At 46.8% G+C, this 17,145-nt stretch overlaps 1 protein-coding gene across 1 annotated transcript in view; it reads left to right on the top strand.

The window, feature by feature from the left end:
• The window catches only part of LOC144098176 (uncharacterized), a 103,876-nt gene that overhangs the window by 9,303 nt on the left and 77,428 nt on the right, over positions 1-17,145 (top strand). Inside the window, exons 7-8 of the mRNA XM_077630695.1 lie at positions 1,523-1,840; positions 13,697-13,912. Coding sequence (XP_077486821.1) covers positions 1,523-1,840; positions 13,697-13,912 — 534 coding nt within the window. The remainder of the gene's footprint in view (positions 1-1,522; positions 1,841-13,696; positions 13,913-17,145) is intronic.

Genomic DNA, 17,145 nt, shown 5'->3' on the forward strand with positions numbered 1-17,145 from the left:
TATAAGTTAATGAACTGATCACATAGTTTTGCTTTCTAAATGGCTTTGAACGAGCAATCTAGTTATGTTGCCAGGATTAAGGAATAATCTAATAGTGCCAGTAAAAAGGTTTTTTTTTTTTTTCCGAAGCTGTGCTAGCAAGGTAGCAATTTTGTGCCAATGGTGAACTACGTTTGTTATGGATGAGTATACAGTGCAAGAAGCCACAAAAACGATACAGAGTGAACCTGCCATAGTGGCAGGGCTGAATGACCTACCCTGGTGGTGGCTGACGCCAAGGTAAGGTTCTTTGCTCCAGTATTCTTTGCATGCAATAGTACAGTGCTGTGCAGTTTGGTGTACAGTATTTTGGCGCTTGTACCCTGCTGTGGGGCTTTATGTACCTGAATGTCGTAGAGCATAAAGGACAAGGCAGATGAGGTGCTTGTTCTGTGGGCACACTAAACGTGCCACATACTTTTTACACCAAATATATGAGGGTCATGAGTTAAACTCTTAACATTTACTTTTGCTCATTTTAACGCGATAGCTTTAAGGATTCCCTGTCGTAAAATGCTGCCGTCGTTGGCATTGGCCGTGAGCAAAAATTTCTTAAGGAAGCCAGGAATTGGGATGCAGCGATGGTGTAGAGGCAGAGCATCTGCCTCACGGGCAAGAGGACCAGGGCTCCACCGGGTTTAAAAAAAAAAGCTCTGCATGTTGATAGAACTGCACAGCCAGACCTGGGGTGCGGCCTGATCTCGGTGATCAGAACCGACAATGCACTCCGTCACCAGAGCAAAATTTGGCCACCCTGGTGTAGTAATTGATCACAACCTTCTATGAACAAACCAATTAAAATTAATAAAGAGGTCAAGGAATGTTTGAATCATCGCCAAATTTCTCAGGAAGGTTCCTCTAACCAAAGGAAAGTAATTGAACTGAAAACAGAATTGAGTTCATTTGGATTTGGGTGAGAATTGAACCCGGAACCTTCAGACTGCAAGACGGGTACACTACCCATAGGCCATGAAGGTTTGTTGGTTCAAGTTGAATAACGGTGAACCTAGTGAATGTGTTGTGGACTTTGACATAGCGAAGTATACGTGAGCAGTTATGAGTATGTTATGAGCAGTTATGAGTATACGTGAGCAGTTATGAGTATGCTAATTAGGAATTAGGTCTTTGTGTGAGTGTCGAGTAGGCGGTGCGAATGGGACCTGATAAAGGTGTCGCGTTCTACTCTTAAAGATGAAGGTTAAGTGTTCCCAAAATTTTTTCCTTTCTTCTGCTTCTTTCAGCAACCATCAACTAAAAATAGAATGATGCACCTCACCTCCTGGCATGGAGGTCTTAAATTTATTGCTTCTCAAAAACTGCTTGTTCCTGTACATCTTGACTGGGTCATGCACCTTTCATATAGATACGGTCAGCGGTGTTCTGTTGGACCTGATTTGGTTAGGCCAACCATACCAGAGTGGCCTTTACAGTAGACCACTGACTGGGCACTTGTGTGGTCGTATGAACTGAAAACTTATTGCAGGCGTCCCCAGGCGAGTTTGCTGAAGAGAAGGCGTTTCTCTTTGACGATGAAGAGCGGCCCAGTGGCAGCATGCCTGTGCCCCAGTGCCGAGCAGACGTGGCACTCTTGAGGCATGCCTGGGGACAGCGGCTCGGCACTGGCTACGAGGATGCGTATGGTGATGATGACTTGGAAGTGGTGCCTGCCAGCAGGGACCCCGAGCAAGAGCGGGAAGCCAAGCGGCAGGCTGCCAACGCCAAGCGGCTGGCTTCGCTCAAGGAGCGCTTTGCCCAGAGCCACACTCAGCGGCGCCTGCTCCACTCAGCACTCAGCTCGGTGGTGAGTCGCCATAGCTTCGCATCCATGGTTTCAGAGCAGTTCTTTTTTAATGTGCACAGCCTTGTTTGCCGCACAGCAAGCTGCCTAGCATCTGTGTTTCATTGTTATTGATATTTACATATTCCGGCATCTCAGCTATACTGCTGTTAAATGCAAAAGCATATATACGAGGATACAAAAAATTGTGAAGTTATTGAAAATGGGAAAAGTTAACTTTTCACGTCAATTAGGCAATTCATGAACAAACTGATTAACTGGCATCTTCTGCAGGGGTACATCTAAGTCATCCTGCTGCTCATCTATGCAAGGAAAAAAATAATTTTAAAGCATTATTGTTTAGCTTCTGAGTAGTTCATGTAGAGGAAAAAATTTATTTATCTGTTTACTTAATTTTCAGTACACCTGGCAGTGCCGAGGCATTATAGGAGTGGAGTGGGTACAACAATAAAGTGATGAGCAGTAAAATAAAATCACTTGAAAAAAAAGGAGGGAGGACAAAGGAGCAATGTATCAAGTAGTGAAAGAGAAACGTAAACAAGAGTAGGGACAACAGTACTTTCAGTTTACAATTTTTGGTTTGAAAGAACAGTAAGATCACAAATGAGAAGGGTGCCGGGATGGCAGCTTTGTTTAAAGTGCTCGAGGGTGTGGTTGTGGCTCTCATGTTTGTATCATCTGTAGTTGCGTGACAGAATGTTTGGAACATCCGAAATTCTTCAAATTATACATAATTCTCTCCATCTGGGGAACTATGACAATTTGTATTGTCCCGAGATTCATAACAACTATGTTCATATGATTTAGATTCTACTATACTGTTAAACCTGGATATAATGAAGTTGAAAAAAGTACGGGATTTTTCGTTACATGCACTTGTTGCAAGACCCGAAAGGACAATGTGGAACGGAAACCTAATAAGACATAAATGTACGTGGAATCACTTTGAAAATGTTTACAGAAAACCCCATTATTCAAAGTCATAAACATGGAGAAATGTTCCATGATCGTACTGATAACGCAACTGCCGCAGCAGCCGCCGCCACCTCCACCGCGGCTCGCGCGACGCCACTACGAGTGGGGTGGGGAGAGTGGGAGAAGTGGGAGCACCACTGCCAAACTAGAGGAGCACGTGGTCACACCGCGGCGCTGCCGCCGTAGACCGGCCGCGGAGGCACATGCTTCTTTCCGCATGTTCCCTCTCTCGGTCTGCCCGCCGCTGTTGCCCTAGGAAACAGGCTCTTCGCCTTGCGTCGCCAGCGCTCTTCGCCATCCTCGCTCCAGAGCTGACGCCCGGTAGCTCTCCAACTGCATGTTCCTGCCAGGAGAGTCGAAGAGGGAGGTGCTCTCAGTTTTGAAGGGCCTCGGCGAGTGCCTTCACCTTATTTCACCTAATTGTGGCAGCTGGTTTTACTCCTCGGCTGTTGCCTCTTGTGCGCTGGTGTCCATTGAAAGTGAGAGTTCTTGAACCAGTTACTCCCCGTAAATAGGCCACTGGTGATGTAGTCCTCTGCTATAATTTTCCGTCCAGCCAGGAGAACGGAGCCCCACCCAGTGTAGAGCCTAGCAGTCACAATGTGAGCCCGCTGCTCTCATTTGACCTCAGGTCACGGATTTAGTAGAACGGAAAGTTGAGCTTGCTAATTCAGTCAAAGCTTGTTACTTAAAACTTCTAGGGAATGTAAAAAATGTTCGAATTGTCCAAAATTTCGAATTATCGACTTTCCGTGAATAAAACTAAGAACTGCTTGCATCACAGTAAATTTATTTGGTGAAAGACTGAGCAATGGATGTGTGCTTTTGAGATGCGAGTGGCTCAACAATGACTAATTATAGCGGTAGAGCTCCGCTGCTACTGCGTTGCACGTCCCACAAGCGGCGTGTCATGTGTGAGGACACTTCACCGCACAAACTGCGAATGTCATGTGACGAGTGCGCACCCTTCGGCACACTGGAAGAATCATGAGGATGGAAATGTTTAACGGCATCGAAGCAGTGAGGAAAAAAAAAGGGATAGAAAAGACTACCAACTTGCGCCAGACAGCGCCCGAAATGGCATATAGGTGGCCTTGGTTGGCTGGCTAATGCGGGCTGATGTGCAGCTCAGTAAAGCAGAAACCAAAACTGCACGGCACAACTTCTTGGAGACTGGGCTGTTCGCTCGTCGCCATGTTTGCTGTTGTGAGAACGTCAGAGGTGTGTGAGCGACTCTGAAGCATGAAATTCAAGTTCGAGTTGGGCTGTTCAGACAATTGTTTGCTGCACCAGTCATGTATGCCTGCTGCACCAGTCATGTATGCCGCACACAACCTCCCTTTGGGAGTTCGATCGAATTAACTGGTGCGAGGTCTGTAGCATTATAATTAGTGGACATCCGACCCCATAGACTTACATTGGTGTTGGCTGGGACCATATCGGCAGTTTGAGTTATCTGGATTTTCGAGATAACGGGGTTTGAATTAATGAGCTTAGACTGGACAGGTGCTGATTATCAGCTGGAGATATATTTGAAAAAAAAAAAGAAAAAAATATAGTAGAACGCCTCTATAGCAAAGTGACTCAGACCAGCAAACATCTTGTTTGTTTATGATTTATTATTTATGGGGGTTTAACGTCCAAAACGACTAGGTCTGTGAGGGACGCCGTAGTGAAGGGCTCCGGAAATTGTGACAACCTGGGGTTCTTTTTTAAGCTATGTCGTTTGTATAAACTCTGTTTACTAAAAAATAATGATGCCATAACAAGCTTAGCACAACTAGCGGAAAACTTCCCTATTTATAATGTTCGCCATCCCAAAGTGTGGTACGTCGCCAAATGCAGAACCAATTATGGACATCAAATGTTGAAATTTTTACTTCCCACACTTCTAAATCGCGTGTTAAAAGAAACTAACATTGGCATATCAGGTATATCACCAAAAGAACTGCGTGAAGTGTTTGTATAATGATGCCATACACTGATCTTTTTATTTTTTTTTCTCTTCTATCTTTTCCTAGTGCTTTCCTCTTCGAATGATTTTGCTTAACTCGTGTATTTGTTTTGTCCAAGTGTACTTCCTTAGCCGCACGTTTTTTATGCTGTCCGTGTGCTAGGGGGTCAGGGCTCCTTAAGCTGTTTCGCACAGCTTTTACCTGCCCTCCTCGTAACTTTTAGTTGCGGAATAAATTTGATTGATTGATTGATTGATTGATGTGCACTGGCATCGCACAGTAGACGGGCCTCTAAAATTTTGCCTCCATCGAAATTCGACTGCAGCAGCGGGGTTGAACCCGCGTCTTTTGGGTAAGCAGCCGAGCGCCATAACCACTGAGCCACCGCAGAAGCCATATCAATTGTTGGTGATGGCATGGCTCTGAGGATGCTCTCTGGTAATTAATTGGCTACTTACTAAACACAGTGTTGGTCTGTAAAAGACGTCCTTTCTGCTCTTATCGTCTCTTTATGTGATCGTTATTTATTTTCTCTTATCACATATCATACCATCACATTTCCTATTTTGTTTACGCCTTGTTGAAGTACCGCATTTGCACCATTACAATGCGGCTAAGAATATAACACGAGTTTTGCGTGAACACGACGTCGTCTTCTGCGGCCTCAGCATGATTTAAGAGGCAATAAGCTAAGAAACGCATGCGGCACAGTCAAGCACTCACTCATTGCCTCCCCGCCTCCGCTTCTTGCTGCCGCTTCCCTCTGCTTTGTGCTGCCGTTCCACAAGTAGTCGCCATTTGTTTGCACGCCGAGCTTTGCCTCATGTCCCCAAGGATTTCCAAGAGCTGGCTTCTTCTCACAGCTTTCTAGCTTGGTGGTGAAGCCACCTCTCAGAAGACTGTTTTATTGTTTTTCGTATCCTATTGCCTCATAATGTTGGCCTCGCGATCCTAGACTTCGCGCGTGCCACGATGTCATCATTGCACAGAAAATATGTTGCCAGGGCTAGGCTCTCTTTCTTATAGCTGTCTTTTTTTAAAGGTTTTTTACTATAACCGAAAAAAAAAAATGTAGAGCTGTCTGTGGAAGACGAAATTGGACGGCAGTTTCACTTAACTCTATCCAAGTTTACTGCAAGGGGGTTCTACTGTACAATTTTTTTTCATGACCGGCTCTGTATCTGCTAGAAACAAATCAAACACTGATACTTCCTCTGTCCCATGTCACTACACTGTTTCTTTGCAGAAAAAGAAAGAAAAGTCATGGCTTTACCTATTTCCAAGCAAGCAGTGGTGGTGGGAGATGCGAACGTCAGCGAAAAAAAGTGTTTTTTACCGTATAAATGTGTGTAAGGGCAGCGCCCGTGTATGGTACATGTCCTGCCTTCCTGAATTGGTTATTAAAAAAAGTATGTATCGCTGATTGGTTTAGTCAATCAAATTCGAAGTAGGTGCGCTAGCACTGCTTGCCCCTGCTATACTTTTATAAACGCCGCAAAGTTCACTGCATTCTTGAGGTCGCTCAGCCTTCTCATCGGCTAAGACAGAGGATGGTTGCCACTGCTTCAAGCTCATGGGGAGAGAGAGAGCAAGAATGCAGGGGCAGCTTGCAGGAAGCAAATAAGACCTTCTTATTCCCATTCTAATCTTATTCATGGTGTAAAAACTCTCTTGGTTTATAGAAAAGGAAAGGCGTATAGCTAGTTCACTTTGTCAGTGGACGCCTCAAGCCCCAGGAACTCCTATACTTTCCCAGTGGTAGCATGTGTTCCTTTTCGTGATCCATGGCAGAATTTTGCTCTCTGTGGTGCCTTGAGGTGTCCATGGACAAAGTGAACTAGCTATACGCCTTTCCTTTTCTCAAAACCGAGAGAGGTTTTAAACTGCCCGGTTAGAGGTTAGACTTCCATTTCGCTGTGATTGCAGGTAGAAGTGCTACGCACTAAAAAGACAGCTTTGTAAGGGCCACACCCAACTTTTTGTGCGGCCCACGCAGGAGTAGCCTTCAGAATGTATGCACACAGGAGCTTCCAGGCGCCGCCCATGGATGGTGCTCGAGGCCATGAGTCATCATCGTAAGCTTTTGGAGCGAAAGCTCCACTTCTCGTGTAGAAACCTTGAAGGGTTTGTTACGGCGCAGGTATGACCTCGAAGCGGCCTGAATTAATAAGAAAAGAAGGAAATTATGGTGTACGTGGGAATCAAATTCGGGCCTCTAGCATGTGAGACGGGGACGCTTCTATTTCGCCACAACTGTTCGACTCTTGGAAGTGAATGAAGGTGCGTTAGTGAATACACAGATGTCTAAGAAACGTATCTTCGAGATATGTACTGAGGTGTGCATGAATAATTTAATTATGAGCATGTAAATTACAGATATCCCAATTAAGCAAATAGCGAGATGTTTTCAGTGAATTTCCTTCGTGCATGGCATGCAGTCGTAGCTCTATCATGCGGCACCCACTGAAACCTCAACACGCAATGTATAGCGATGGTCCAGCAGATGGCGTGACCGACCTTTTGCTCCAACTAACCAGGTTCAGCCGAGTTGAACTACAGCTGAATTTTTTCCTCCTCCGCAAACTCCCGCTATTCGTATCAGCGTCAGCATCACCAGCTCCGGCTTTTTGTGGCTGTCAAGCCCATTTGGGTTGTGGCTTTGGTCTGCTGTTTGCTTTTTTTTAGTGCTTTCTGCAGAAAATTGGCATTGGCGTGGGTGTTGTGAGGGAAAAATGGGAGGGGGTGGAGTGGCCCATGTAGCCACCCTAGGCCTAGGTGCCACCTAGGTCATGTGACCTTGTGACGTTGCCACAACCTGCCCACAGGATTGTGAGCAAACTGCCGAGCGTGGCAGGTGGCAGTTAAAATAATGATTGGTCTTGTGATTGGTCGTGAGAGGTTGCTCGGGAAGAGATCTTATCAAGATTGTCGTACAAACCAAAGTGTTAATGATGACAACAGATATTTGACCCTTGCAGGCGCCATTTATCTTTCGGTTGAAAAGAAACATTTTTAAGCTTATTAGTTTACCCTGGCCTCAAAAAAAGCCAATTCATTAGAGTTCCAGTGGGCCACACCAATGGTTAATTTTTTTCAGGAATGTACAGAATTTCTTACAAATTGTCAAAAGTGCAGGAAACTAATATTAAAACACCCAGAATTTATGAAATTAACACTCTAGGGATCGTAAGTAATCTTGTGCTTCAAAGATGCAACTGATGTGATGGTGATAATAAATTTTTATGGCACAAGAGCATCTGCGGCTTAAGAGCGCCATGTCACAAGGTATTTTCGTTTACTCAAGGCAGGGTCAAAGACCCATTTCCCAAGCATTTCACCCTGAATTAGCTGAGCACCAGGCAAGGGAAAGCTTGTACCCATTGTATCACTGGTGGGTACTGGGGATCGAATCCCGCATCTCTCGCATGCGAGATGGATGCTCAAATGACTAGGCCACCGCTGCGACCTACTGATGTAAGAAATTTTTAAAAAAAATGACGTCAGTACTGGTGGCAAAACCTGTCAACAAGAAAATGTTGGAGGCTGTCGTACCAAGCCCACTGTTTTGTGAAATACTATATGCTGCGTTCGCTAGTTGGCATGGAAAACCATTCTGTTTTGTATGATGAAGGATGCTAAATTCACCTGAAATGAAGAAATTGGTGCTCTCAGAAAAAGCTCTGAGTTCGCGATGTACACACTTATGTACGGAGCACACTAAAGGGTGCCACAACAGTTTTGAAGGTGGCTACGAAATGCGTGCATTATGTAGAGTAAAGGCTATTGAGCATTCATGCTGTGTACAACTCCTGAAAACTGGGCCAATAGTTCACAAATAATTTTTTAAATCCCCATTGCCCCTTCTTGCAGCGATGCCTGGTGCTGGTCTCTTGCATGAATTCTCCCTTTCAACTTCATAAGGCTCGTGTGACATTGTAGCGGCGCTGGCATCGCCAGCGGCGCTGAAGAAGATCTGCCTCGCGCATCAGAGAAGCTCTTGCTCGTGCAACAGAGAAGGATTTCGGCACCTGGGGCCTAGCCAGCAACGTCAACAACCCGCTCCGCCGGCTCGCCAGCCGTGGCTACCGGGATGTCAAATAAATGTGGTTCACCCTCCATGGCCGTCTTAGAGGCCATTGGAGTCATTGGAGCCATCTTGGGAGAGATGGGGGTGTAGTATGAGACAGCTAGGTGGGAAGGTGGGCAAGAGACCAACGCGTGGTCACATGGCAATTGCCGAACCGTGAATGGGGGCTCATTCTGGTGACACCGGACGACAGCTCCGACGCACGCAACGCCGCTCCCACCGGCTCTGCGCTCCTGCCCATCCTGTTCCTCCACTTGGCCTTGCCGCTGCACGGCCGCAGTTCGCACCCGGCTTTCGGCAGCCTCTCCCCACCATGTACGCACCTCCCATCACATCCGGTGAGCTCCTTCAACCATATCAACGCCCCTACCTTCCTCGGCTGCCTGGCCTGCCCGCTTTTTACGCCAGGGACCCTGTTTTGTGGCTGGCGCTGTTGGACTCGCACTTCCATATCAACAATGTGTCCAGCCAGCTGCTGCGTTATCAGCACGCCAACCGCGAACTCCCACCCGGTCTCCTAGCACAGCTGTGGTTGCCGCCTCCCGGCGCTGACATATATGCTGATTTCAAGAAGGGCCTGAGGGCATATTTTGGCTTGGAGCTCCCACCGACTTTCTACGCTCCTGTTCCCAACTCCACTGCGGCGTCACTGGACCCAGCACCCCTGGCCGCATTCCCTACCCGCACTGTTTCGGCTTTCCCCCCGACCGCTCCTCCGTCGACCCCCCCCCCCCAGACACCGGTCTCTCCACTGTCGCTGCCACCGAATGAGCCCCCATTCACGGTTCGGCAAGTGCCACGGGACCACGCGTTGGTCTCTTGCCCACCTTCACACTCAGCTGTCTCGTACTACACCGCCGTCTCTCCCAAGATTGCTCCAACGGCCCCTACGGACGGCCATCCACCTGTGAGCTCCCGTCCCTGGGTGCTTCCTGTCCAGCCCTGCTTCTCAGCTGTGGCGCCTGCCCTTGGGCCATCACCGGCAGCACCCTCTCTCGACCCGGGCCTCAATTCGCTTCTAGTCCCAAGTTCGCCTGCTACCTCAAGCCCCACCCCAGTGAGCTCAACTGTCATTCCTGTCGCGAGGCCCACATGCACGCCACCCGAGGACCTTGTCGCACCTCACGCGCCACCCGCAACGCCTGCCACACATCCCCATCTACCTGGCGCCTTCAGTGCCTGTGTCTCCGCGACAAGCGAGACAGCCCTACCGTATGCTTGCCATTCCGACAACTACGTCCCTTACTTGCTTCTTGTGCCCCCAACAACCGGTCCCAACGCCACGGTGAGCTCACTTTTTCAGCCATCCGGTACACCCGGTCGCCCATTTCGACTACTACCTAACAAGGCAGCACGTGCCTCACGCCGCAGACCTCACGCTCAGTGCCGTCCGCCGTTGTTTCGCCATTGCCCGCGGCCGAGGTATCGGCTCCACTTCTATGTCTTCCCCACGCCTTATCTTCGTCTGCACCAACTGATCCAGCGCAAAACTGCCCTCCAACCGCCGGCCCCACCCGTAGGCTGTCCAACTGAACGATGCCTAGCTCGCCTCCCATTCCTTGGTGACTTTTCCTGCCTTGTGCTTCCGTCATCCTCATCTTCTGGCTTCCCTTGCCCTTTGCGAGGCAGCCAGGCTCGACTGCCAGAGCTTTTTTCTTCCGCCCGACAGCCTTCCCCAGCTCTGACCCGGCCTTCACGAAGCTAACTGTGTCCTGGACTTGAGAACCTGTACAAACTTTTACATACTGTTTTTTCTCTTTTATCGCGCATCGCGCTAGGGGGGGAGCATCTGTAGTGGCGCTGAAGAAGATCTGCTCGCGCATCAGAGAAGCTCTTGCTCGTGCAACAGAGAAGGATTTCGGCACCTGGGGCCAAGCCAGCAACGTCAACAACCCGCTCCGCTGGCTCGCCAGCCGCGGCTGCCGGGACGTCAAATAAATGTGGTTCACCCTGTCCCTAACATCAGCAGTTAGGGACTGTTGCTAAAACCATAACAGCGCTTGTAGACGAAGGAGGTGAGGTGCACGGCCGGCTGGAGACGGCACTTGGTTCCTTTCCGCTCTCTCTACTATTTCCGTGCCATGGTGGGGAGAGTGGAAAAAAAATGACGGTCGATTTCTGTGGTTAGGCCAAATGCAAATTTGGTGTGCTAGCACTGTGTGGCTATTGTTTATCTTAGTTTTGCATTGTTTATCGTGGTCATGCTTGGTTGTTCATGATACTGCTATGTGATTAAAGCACACAGCACATTCTGTGTGCTGTGTGTTCGCATGGCATGGTTGAAATACAGTGGACACGTGACATACTGTTTATTACAGTCATTCTATGCATGCATATCAGTCGCAGTTACACTTAAAAGTTACACACGCATGCACACACGCGCAGACACACATGCACGCACACCTGGGCATGTTGCCACCTGCACACCTAGGGCCAGTGCAAGTGCACTAAAAAAGTAAACAACCGAGCCGGGTTGCCCAGGTGATGGTTTTGTGGGCCTAGTGCACTCCCAGCTTGTGATTTTTTTAAAATTTTTTTTAAAGCAAAAGTTTCACTACTCCCTTCCGTAGCTTCTTCGCCGTGTGCGCGAGTTTGACCTTGAACCGAGGAGAAACCACGTGATCGCTATGACATTACTGCCATCATCCCCGAAACTGTGTGCTCGCCTCTGTTTCTACAAGCTGTCGGTGTCCATTATGTTTGGTGTTGGCATTGACAAAGTTCTAGGCTCCGATGATTTTGAGGAAAGGAAGGGTGCATAACTGGCTCCCTGGGTCAGTGGACGCCTCAGTCGCGCTTTGATTTATGTGGCCGTGATGAGAGAGAGGTGTGGACTGCATGCATTAGCGCTGACAACGTTGTGGCAGAGTTGTGGCAGACATGCATGCGGCACTGCAGCAATAGGCCACAGCGTTCATTGGATGGCCAACTTCTCGCGATCAACCATTAATATAACTGCCACCTGCCAGGGTGGCAGGGTGGGCACACTGCCTGTGCAGTGTGCGGAATGCACTCAACGTTACAGATGCCAAGCTGCGTCTACTTGCCCGATGGGCGATTCAATATCTATCAGTTTTACAGCTTTTATTACCCTTAGTGAAGACTGTTGCAGGGACCTTTTAAAGGGTAAACTGCACTCAATCAAGCATGGAGTACATGGAAGGGGAAACATTGGTAATAAGTATAAACCACTAGAACGGCATATTTGCAGGGAGTGAAATGTAGAAAGCAGACTCATGAACATTTGAAAAACTGTGATAAAGCAAGCACTTATATTGCCGTGAATCTTTCAGTGTTTATTTGTTCATTCTTAAAAGCTGCTGGCACGCCGCTTTATCGCTTTGTTTGCGATGCAAGACACGACCAGATTTATCTCGGTTGATCGCATCCAGGCAGAGCTGATTCTACATTGTTCCAGAATGTTCTAGTAACTTTGCATGCTTTATCTCGAAAATTCGCAGTAAGCTTTAAATTGAACACGGCCAACAGCGGCGGGCATTCTGTTCAGCAACCGCTGAGCATGCTTGTTGCTACACCGCCGCTGAGTGATTCAGTCCATAGTGGGCACAAGTCAGCCCAAATAAAGAGTCTTGTTTAACCACCATTTTCGCTGCCCTTGTGCTTTCCGGACTGTAGTCACCACTTCGCGACAATATCTAAACATGCAAATCCTGTAACTGTTTTTATGGAGGTTATGGTGATGTCAGTACTGTGAAAGCAATGACTTATGGGTGTTGACAAGGTGCATTTTCACATGTTTTCGTAATTCCTTCATCTTGCCAAAATTCAGAGAGATGTCGGGGATTTGAAACCACTTTTTATCGAATCCTGCTAGTTAAGGCAGTGTTTCCTTTTTTTTCTTTATTACATATGACCTGTAATATTTGCATAATGTAAACCAGTACATCCTAATTGTTGTCACTGCCACCAGTGACAATGATATCTTGGTGTCTCTGTCTAACAGAGTGCTCCTCATGTCAGCCAGCGTTCACACTGCAATGTCATTGCTTGTGCTAGAGAGGGCCATCCACGTTATCATCACAATCATTCATTTACCCTTTATAGGAAGGGGGCAGGGGCGTTAAAGGGGTTCTGAAACACCTTCTGAGGAGAGTACATAAACTCACTCAGTCACTGCAGTGTGTTATCATGCACACCTGAGCCAAATAATACACTTCTACATGCCGCAGAGAACCCGCAATCACGCACGAAAGTTAGCGAACTTTTTCCAGTGACTTTTCATGCTCGTGCTTTCCTCTGTTTCATGCTTCTGCATAATTCTGTTCAGAGATGGCTGTTGACTAGATTCTTTCAGGCGTCACGCAGCTACAACGGCTGTAGCCAGTCAGCAGCGTCGCTCCAGTGCGTTATGAAGTTCTGCCCCCTGGGAGTTCTTGCACATGTCGGCGGTTGGGGCCGGCCGAGGAGCGCCGACCTTTCAGCACGCAAAATGTGACAAGAGGAGAAGGAAAGGCGCAGAGACACTGAATTTTCAATTTCGACTGCAGATAACTCAGCTTTTACAAATCACATAAAAAAAAACTCTTGCTGGAGGATATTCATGGAATGGCGTCCTTTAACATCCCAGGCATACCGCAGGTTTACCTCTTTCAGCCTCTTTCAGAACTTCTTTAAGTGGTCACACATAAGCATACAAAAAGGCAAATAACTAGCACAACAGAAAGATTCACAAGACAGTCAAAAGGGGGTATCTATGCCAAATACTCTGGTCAAAACAGTATATGGCGAACCATGTAGCAATACAAAGAGGCTGAAAAAATGCAGTAAAACATTATTTTGCACTAATCCAAATTGAAATGAAAACATGTCTTCACTCCCCAGGATGGCTCGGACCGTAAGAGGCGCATTGTCTTTAAGGAAAGTGATGAGGAGGAGGATGACGCCGGAATGACCCCTGCGAACCAGCCCCCCCGTGGTGCAGACCAGAGGAGGCTGGCGCTTTTTGATGACGACGAAGGAGAAGAAGAGGCGGAGGAGGAAGGAAACTTCCTGGATTTCCGACTGCGGCCGCAGTTTGAGGGACACAGGGGCCACAAGGTTGGTGGCTCTGCTCACCTGGGTGGTGATGGTTATGATGGATTTTAATGGTGTCTGTGGCACCAGCCACAGGTCTGTGTGCTCACCCAACCTGTTGAGCATATGTATGTCTCTGCAGCTAGTAATTGCGTGTCTGTATAGCGTTCTGCAAGTTTATTGCAGCAGATGCTCATTTGTGGTTATACCGCGCACAGAGCTTGCATATTGCAGTAACTTTTGTTTTGTTTTGGGTTTGGCGGCACTATTAACCTGGTTCAGCTACGCATAATGGGAATTCGTAATTGTCTGTGCTGAGATCGACAAACTGAAAATCGCCAGCTCTAGGTTGCTGCCAAATTGCGGCTCTAGCGCCATAAAAGGACCCGTGCAGCTGGCAGCGCTCGGCTTAGCATCTTTTGCCTTGTGGCACTTTCCTCTAGCGACGACAGATGGCACCACATGCCCTTTGGTGGAAATAGCATTGGCAGTTTTTGCTCTCTCGATATAGTCACAGATCATTCCAGTTTTGCATTATGCATGGCTGAACCATGCAGGTATTGGTGTCAAACTTGGCACAAGACAAAGGTACCTGAGTATGCAAGTTTTTTGTGAGGTTTTACTGCAAACGATCCTTCAGTTGAGGTGGGACAGTTTTTCTAAGCTGATTCGATAAAGTTGCAGAACACTGCACACCTTCACGTTGAAGTCTGAAAAATGCAGACTTCAAAAATGCAGAAAGAAAAAAGCTGCCAATCAATTCTTTACAGACCAAGACAAAACAGGTGTGATAGATAGACATTGGCCTTTGCGTAACTGTAAACTGGCTCGCAAAATTAAGGCTGGCTTGTGCCTTGGAAGCTCGGTAGTGGGATACAGATTGTCAGGGTACTGTCAGCAGGAAAAGTAAATGGATCACAAAACCACCTTTTTATTGCAGGACAGTCAGAGGACGATGAGCATGGCAAGTGCTGTCTACCATGCATAGCATATGCCGACCGAGATGAGTAGTGCTGGTGCTTTTGTATAGAGAAGTGTAGTGCTACAAACACACTGGAGCTTGCACTCAGCTTATGCTTGTTGTGAGGATTACACAAGAAAAACTGTTGTTTGCCTGTGCAACTGTGTCTGAATGTAGTTTTTAGCAGGTCTAAATAAAAAGCATTAGTTCAACAACTGAATAAAATTGAATCTGCTTATGTGTTTCACATTTTAGAATGCCTCGTAGGTGGACTTTTTCCAAACGTACAAGACCAATTATTGCCCAGTGGTGCCACAAGCTTCGGTTTATTGAACCTCGCAATGGGCCGCAAACTTTGCCCTATGGCTACGACATGACTGCTTTGAGTTGAGTGGAGTCTGGGAACCTTAAAGGTGCTCATGTGTACTGATAATTGAAAGTGCTCGTTTTACACCGATGAGCAACCTGGCCCAAGTGGTTTTGACACACGGCTAAGAGCTGGGCATGGTGTGCGTGTTGGTGCACTGACTCTTGTAACGCTAAACGTGCACCGTTAGATACTTCTCTCGGTTGAACCGCTCGCTTATTTGCGCTGAAATTTGATACAGAGATGGCGCACAACAGTCTTTCTGTTTCAGTACCACGTTTGGATTATGTACTTCCCTGATTTGATCAGAATTAATTAGAAATCCGCATTGTCTGCAGTATCAGCAATCCAAAAAAAAAAGCAGGTTTCGCATAGGTGAAACTGATGGAACCATCTGGCGCCTTTCCAAGGAACAATAGTTTTACCATCGAAACTGTGAAGGGGGTGGCTTAGTGGCTCATATAAAGGTGCTTTCTTGAATGCCTTAACAGCATTGAGCAAAAGCAGCCAAGAAAGCTTCTTCTAATGAGGTGCTCATTCTCCTCCCCCTATACATCACAGCTTCAATGATAAAAATTGTCGAGCACTGCAATCTGCTGCATTTGAAAAATGTGACAGCATTTGCATTTGAATATCAGCAACATTTTTTTGCAAGTCTTTGTTGTCATGTGACACTTATTACGTGACTCTTGGATTATGTCAGCGATTTTTTTGCAAGTCATCATTGTCACCTGACATCACATGATCCTTGGATGACATCAGTAACTTTTTTGCAAGTCATCGTTGTCACCTGACATCACATGATCCTTGGGTGACATCAGTAACCTTTTTTGCAAGTCATCGTTGTCACCTGACATCACATGATCCTTGGGTGACATCAGTAACTTTTTTTGCAAGTAATCGTTGTCACCTGACATCACATGATCCTTGGATGACATCAGTAACTTTTTTGCAAGTCATTGTTGTCACCTGACATCACATGATCCTTGGGTGACATCAGTAACTTTTTTGCATGCCATTGTTGTCACCTGACATCACATGATCCTTGGATGACATCAGTAACTTTTTTGCAAGTCATCGTTGTCACCTGACATCACATGATCCTTGGATGACATCAGTAACTTTTTTGCAAGTCATCATTGTCACCTGACATCACATGATCCTTGGATGACATCAGTAACTTTTTTTGCAAGTCAGCATTGTCACCTGACTTCACATGATCCTTGGATGACATCAGTAACTTTTTTTGCAAGTCATTGTTGTCACCTGACTTCACATGATCCTTGGATGACATCAGTAACTTTTTTTGCAAGTCATTGTTGTCACCTGACTTCACATGATCCTTGGATGACATCAGTAACTTTTTTTGCAAGTCATCATTGTCACCTGACATCACATGATCCTTGGGTGACATCAGTAACTTTTTTTGCATGTCATCATTGTCACCTGACATCACATGATCCTTGGATGACATCAGTAACTTTTTTGCATGTCATCGTTGTCACCTGACATCACATGATCCTTGGATGACATCAGTAACTTTTTTTGCAAGTCATCATTGTCACCTGACATCACATGATCCTTGGATGACATCAGTAATTTTTTTGCAAGTCGTTGTCACCTGACATCACATGATCCTTGGATGACATCAGTAACTTTTTTGCAAGTCATCGTTGTCACCTGACATCACATGATCCTTGGGTGACATCAGTAACTTATTTTGCAAGTCATTGTTGTCCAACTTCGGTACACATCCCCAACACACTTTACCATCGTACACACCACAACGTGTTCACTTTGTGCCCGCCTGGCACACAGAGGGCATGGGTTCGAACCACAATGCCGGGGAATTTCTTTTTTCGAGTGTTCAATTTTGGGCAGACACGCTGTGGTGATGCACTCTGCCCACACGCTCTGCTGACATGCTCT

Source organism: Amblyomma americanum, chromosome 7 (assembly GCF_052857255.1).
Source record: "Amblyomma americanum isolate KBUSLIRL-KWMA chromosome 7, ASM5285725v1, whole genome shotgun sequence".
Lineage (NCBI taxonomy): Eukaryota > Metazoa > Arthropoda > Arachnida > Ixodida > Ixodidae > Amblyomma > Amblyomma americanum.